A 6,000-nucleotide genomic window follows, 5' to 3' on the forward strand; every position below is an offset into this window, starting at 1 on the left:
AAGATTATTTACCTCTCCTCCTTTCGCAATGCCTGTGTTGTGAATTGCTCGAGGGGTCAAAGATAGCATCGTTTTAATCGTTTGACAGTTTGTCACTGGCAATCTCTAACTTTTTTTTTATCATTTGCCTTTTACTATCCTTCGATCTTGTCTCCTTTCTTTACCTGCTTCTCTATCTTTGACAATATCTCTCGAATGACTGACTGTCCCCCTTCCCTTCACACCCCTTCTCAAGCAGCGCAGCAAGATTCCCTCTTTTGCCTTTTTTTTTTCTTTCTGTTCAACTCTCGAGGTCTTTGTTTTTGCTTTTGTTCAATTTTTGTGTTTATGTTTGTTATTTGTTGTTCTATTGTTCAGTCTATATCGTTAGCTTGAATGGTAGTTCTGAGGAAAACTTAATCTAAATCAATACGTAAGTAAACCTATCGATAAATGTCCAGGAGACAAATGTCGGTCTGTACTCTGTAGTGCTCTGTTCGCAGTACAGATAAGTCCCTATTTATACCCTTGTTTTGTCTGAGATTTGCACGATTTGGTTTAAACATTCGAGTGGGTTGGATTGACGCCGTCTGGCAAATGAGTTACCATGATCAAACACCCCTGTAGAAGCTAGGTCCCTGCTGCGAGAAAACCACCGCGATGGCCAATATGATCGGATAACTGAACGATTTACATGTCTAGACAGGTAAGTAAGGTATTCAATTATATTCATCAATTAATAACGGACAGAAAGCTTTACGTTGTCTGTTGCATAACCGATTGGGAGGGGGAGGCAAACAGCGGAATGCTTGGCGTCAAGCATGTACATACCAAGGTACTTTGAATGGGCGGACGAGTTAACAGATCTTACTAAGTCCTACCGTTAAACAAGACTAATCTAGTCCTGAAATACCAGGTCTAATCTACGTGACTTCATCTTACCTTACAATAGAGAGATATGGATGTTTCTATGAAGAGCGGAGAGGACAAGAGATCCTTAGATAACAAATGGGTTGGTTGGGTTCAGCGCCAGCTCTCACCCAGCGTCATTATAAAGTAAGATGCAAAAGCGCAGGTTTTAAAAGAAAAACGTACAAAATGGCTGTGACGAGCACAACCAGAAGGACAATTATACGACAGATGAGAACAGAGATGAAAAGAAAAGGAGCACTTACAAAAAGGTACTGTAGTAGAGGGAGGGAAGAGAAGGAAACCATGACGGAAACAATAAACATGTGGTATTTGCGCTTCATTGTACACAGCGGGAAAATGAGCAAACGATAATATGATGGAAAAGCTGACCCGGATTAGAGATCAAAACCATATTCAGGTATTAAACGGGGAAAAGTGAAGGTGAAAAGGGAGAAATAAATGGTGCGGGCAGCCTCGAGATGAGAAATGCAGAGCGACTGCGTCAAAAAAAAAAGGTGAGAAGAAAAATCCGAGGTTGCCTTTCCGGTCTAAAACGCAATCAACAAAACAAAATATCAAACACATGCTGCTCTCGGTATTCATTTGGCCCCTTATTTGCCGTATCCGTTGGCTTAATGCTGTGGCTTGTTCCAGAAATCCAAGCTGGCCACCACGTCTTCGCCCGCTTCGTCTTCATATGCATAAAGGATCTAAAGCCAAGTTAGCCATCACTAGCCCGTAATCGTGCCGGGACTTTCTGCTTTTCAACTTACCTCTCTGGTAGAGGAATGCAACATGCGGATATTCTTCCCCGTCATGATATGAATTAATTCACTGGTCTCAATATGCCGGATTTCTATAAAGTTCGGTTCGAATGCGAGAATGTAAGGATAGGATAGAGCAAACGCATTCGGGTTACCCTCCCACGAGATCCTCCAATCCGAACGAGCACGCCAGCCGTTTCGGTTGACGAAGAACGAGAAGTCGCTGTAGTTCAAAAGGAATTCTCCGTTCATTCGCTCAATGTGAATAGGCTTCACGTTCTCCTTACGGGCCACGAAATCAAGCGACGTATCAGCCTGGTCCAAGAGAGACTGTGTCTCCGTGGTTTCGAGACTGACGACTTCAAATCCACGAGCACATCCGACACACAGGGTTGAACGAAGGAAGTGGATCGAAGATGATTCTGCGGGGATATAATATTCCTAGAACGCGCTGTCAGAAAAAAAGTCTTGTCACATGATCAAGAAGGTACAAACCTTGAAAGGCTTCAGCGTGTCCTGGCCACCCTGGAACATCTTGCTGACGGCTGACTTCTTCTTTCCCTTTGCCAGGTTATCCATTGGCTCGTATACCTTGATGGTAGTAGAAAGAGCCGAAGTCTTGACCGAGCACACCAAATGCCGCCCCAGCCCAATGCCGGCCTTGAAGAAGTTCGCATGGCCTTGAATCTTTTTGGGTCGCTTGGCAATGGTGTTCTGGCCCTCGGTGATCTCCAAAGCTTCCATGGGATACGAAGAAAGGGTCTTGTTCGACAACACCAAGAGTAGTTGATATTCTTCGAGCGTGTCGATTTGGGTGACTTGACTAACGTCCAGGACCCGTCGGGGCTTCGCCGACTTATCTTTAGGCCAACGTTCCGAGAGGTAAATACCACTGTCCGTTCCGTAGACCAACTTTCGGCCACCATCTGCATTGAACGTGAGCAATTGTGTTGCGGGTGAAGGACAAAGTATTGGATTCGGATTGTAGAGACAACATACCAACAGGAACCAGGCAGTTCACACGATTGATGGCCGAGAAGAAATTCTGGCAAAGCACGGTTTTGTTGTAGAAATTGCTGTTGCGCTCCCTGAGCTTCCTCTGCTGTTCTTCCACCATCTCGATGAACTTTCTTCTTTGGGTGGGTGACGTAGCATATAGTGTCTGCTCGTAACCGCCCTTTCCAAGATGTCTAAAGGTGATCGGCAGCCCATCCTTGGTGGTGGGGGGGGCCGGCACCGGCTTGTTCGAGAGGAGACTAGACGACGGTCGTTTGGACACCCCCCCGGCCTTGGGGATGACTTCGTCCATCTGCGCGATAACCAGAAGTTCTAGTGGGATGGGCTTCCTGTACACCCGATACTCCTCACGCTTGTTGACAACCTTGATTCTGACGAGTAACACAGCGTGGTCAAAGAGATAGGCGGTCACCTCCGAGGTGTCGGAGGTGGTCTTCTTGAACGCCATCTTGGTCAGCATCTGGCGGTTCTCTTCCGTCAATTTGAGATCGACATAATCCCCGGGGGCAAACTTAAGCGCAGAATTCAGCTGCACCAAGTTGAAATGGTTCTCGGCTCTTCCACTTTCAGCGTTAACGCGGGACAAGAATTCCTTGATCAGTTTGATGGCGTTGGGGATATCCTGTTTATCCGAGCTATCGTCCGCCGTGTTCTTGTTGACCTGTTCGAGCAGCAGCGGGTATCTGGCCAAACGGGTCGTCGGCTTGGTAAGGTATCCGTTCAATTCTAGTTTCCGGGACTCTTTCAGACGTTCCGTATCTTCGACAAACTTTGCGAAAGCGGGATTGGAGGCCTTTTCCTTTTCGAATTCGTACTTTCCGTACAGCTGGTTAGCGCCGTACTTGATGAACGGATCGAAACGCGGCACGTGTTGAAGGAAGATATCGCCGACGGTCTGCACCACGTGGTTTTCTTTCTGCCTGGCATTAAGGGCCTCGCATAGGCCGCCATTGACTTTCAGCACCTCCAGACAGTTGCCAAACACCGTGCGAATAAACTTCTCCCGCCGATGTTCCGGGATCGGAGAGGTGCTTGTGCTACCGGCCGCGCGCAACGGCCTCATCCAGAAATCACGCAGATACTCCAAGTCCTTCACGAAGTCACGCTCGGTATACATGATTTCGAAAATGATCTCCTGACGCTTCTTCTCCCGGTCATCAATGCTGTCAGATACCTCTTTGGGAACCATATTGATCCAGAGCTTCTGGTTATCGTTGTCGTCGTCATCCCCGTGCAGACTACCCTTCGAGGTAGATGATCGCAAACCAGGCTGCGGCTTCAGGTTCAGACGCGCCTGCTGTTCCAGTCGTCGGGGGCAAGCAATCGAGTAACACAGGCTGTCGCGATTACAGGTGGGCGAATAGCATTCGGTGAGCAGGGTAAAAACTCCGTTGACCTCGGAACCAGGGGTTTCTTCTCCCATGGTCTCCTTGAACTGGTAGAGCTCACCAGGAGCATCTCGGAGGCGGTGATCGTAGGTTACATCGTGAAAGAACTTCTGTGCGTCCAAGGCACGGCCAAGCAGAAGAGCCAAGTTGCGATCGTTCGTCTTGATGATGTAACCGATCAAATCCACGGCATCGGCGCCGGAGAAGGAATTCTGGTAGGATAGCCCGTTCTTCTGCCGCTCGGCTAGAGGGATCCTCTCCCGGAAGTTGTCGGCCACCCGCGAGAGCAAAGCTGGGTAGACCAGAGGCACCTTGCTCCGGCGGGAATTGCTCGCAGTCACGGTGGCTTGGGTGCTCGGCTTGTGCGTCAGCTGGCTTTGCATGCTCATGGTCCGATCGGGAACCACGGTCGAGGCCATGGACATCGATAGCGAGTTCGTCGAACCGTCGCTTGGCGGTCGGGGCTTGCCATTGACCTGCGGGGGAAGCGCCGGCTCGGCCTCGTAGCCCTTGATCGGAGGCTGACTCGGGCCGGATGGCTGTCTTCGGCTGGGAATGACCCGTCCCGTGCTCATAGTGTGCGTGGGTTCACGGTCCGCCGAGTACGAGGTCATCGACATCGCCCGCTCATTTCCATGTCGTTCCGGCACCACTCGGCCTTGGGCGGTCATCGGGGCGGCCGCGTTATACGGTTGTTGACGGAACGCGCTTGCGGAGGTGTGATTGAAGCTGTTCGGTTGAGGGGGATAACCCGGGGGTCCTCCCATTCTGGCCATCGATCTTGACCTATAAGCATCCGAGTTCAAGGCAGGAGGGGGCATCGGGCGACCGTATCCCTTCGCGTCCGGATACTGCGGACCCGGCGGAGCGGGGCGTGAATCCAACCGTTGGGGTTGCGGATAGGCGAAACGTCCGGGATAGGGTCGAGGAGCGCTTTGCGGAGGGGGTTGAGAAGGCGCGCCTTGGGACCCGGGATAGGCCTGGTAATATGCGCTCGAGGGAGGAGCTCCATATCCGTTCGGCACCTGGCGTGTCGGAGGCGGCGGGCCCCTCTGCATCTGGGGATGTGGCACGTGTGAGGTCATTGTGTGAGCTCGGTCCTGGGAGAACATAGGGGTCTGCGATGTCATTGTTTGGGAGCGACCCGGGGGCGGTGCCCCGCCGAAGATCTCAGAGAAGGCAGCGTCCCGTTGAAAGGAGGATGGATGTCCGTAAGGCCGGTAGTTCCGGCCCTGTTGGCCCCCCAGATCAGCCATGGTGTGTGTGATATCCCTTCTTTATTTTTATTTTCTTGTAATCGTCTTCGGTCCTGAATTGGCGTTCTATAGTCCGGATCGAGTCAAGGATACGACGATGACCAGGGCGTTTCGTCCGAGGTGAAAAGGGCGCTGACACTGGTACAAGAATAAAAGGGTATCGAATCCGGTCGTGGGGAGGGCGTGCAGAACGTTGCAAGAAGATCGTGGAAAATCGTGGAGAAAGGAGACGGACAAGGGGAGAGAGTAAACGAGGAAAAAGCAAAAAGAGAGAGAGAAAAAAAAGACACTCCACGGGCAACGATGTATAAGGGGCGAGAATAGATTGTAATAAGACAGTCAAAATATAATGAAAAAGGAAAAGAAATGGGAATTTCCTAGGGCCGGAAATTGCCAGAGCGTATCATGCCTCAATGGGGGAGAGGGACGTTGAAGTGAATTCAGTGCCTGGCGAAAGGCGTTGAGACCTGTGCCAATGATGGATGAGCGCTAGCCGTGAGCGCAACCGCAAGCCAGCCCCAGTAAGTTCATACCCTCAGCATCCTCCCTCGGAGCTGCTTCCGATCGATTCCAGTCCCGAACACAAGGGGGTGGAGGGAACGAGACAGAGAGAGAGAGAACGGGAGGAAAAATAAAAGAAAGAGAGTGAAGGTGTGGAGGGGGGATAGGAGGAGAGTGAATGAG

The 6,000-nt window shown here is 50.7% G+C and overlaps 1 protein-coding gene across 1 annotated transcript; it reads right to left on the bottom strand.

Moving 5' to 3' along the window:
* Positions 1-1,523: 1,523 nt before the first annotated feature.
* Positions 1,524-5,316, bottom strand: rom2 (putative Rho guanyl nucleotide exchange factor (Rom2); the record flags this gene model as incomplete). The annotated part of the gene is made up of 4 exons (XM_053102190.1): positions 1,524-1,601; positions 1,665-2,096; positions 2,151-2,581; positions 2,655-5,316. 4 exons carry the CDS (start codon positions 5,314-5,316, stop codon positions 1,524-1,526), a joined length of 3,603 nt encoding a protein of 1,200 aa, XP_052954378.1.
* Positions 5,317-6,000: the final 684 nt, after the last annotated feature.

The sequence above is a fragment of the Aspergillus affinis genome, assembly GCF_023601865.1.
Source record: "Aspergillus affinis strain CMG 70 chromosome Unknown NODE_69_length_187866_cov_87_282759, whole genome shotgun sequence".
In the NCBI taxonomy this organism is placed as follows: domain Eukaryota; kingdom Fungi; phylum Ascomycota; class Eurotiomycetes; order Eurotiales; family Aspergillaceae; genus Aspergillus; species Aspergillus affinis.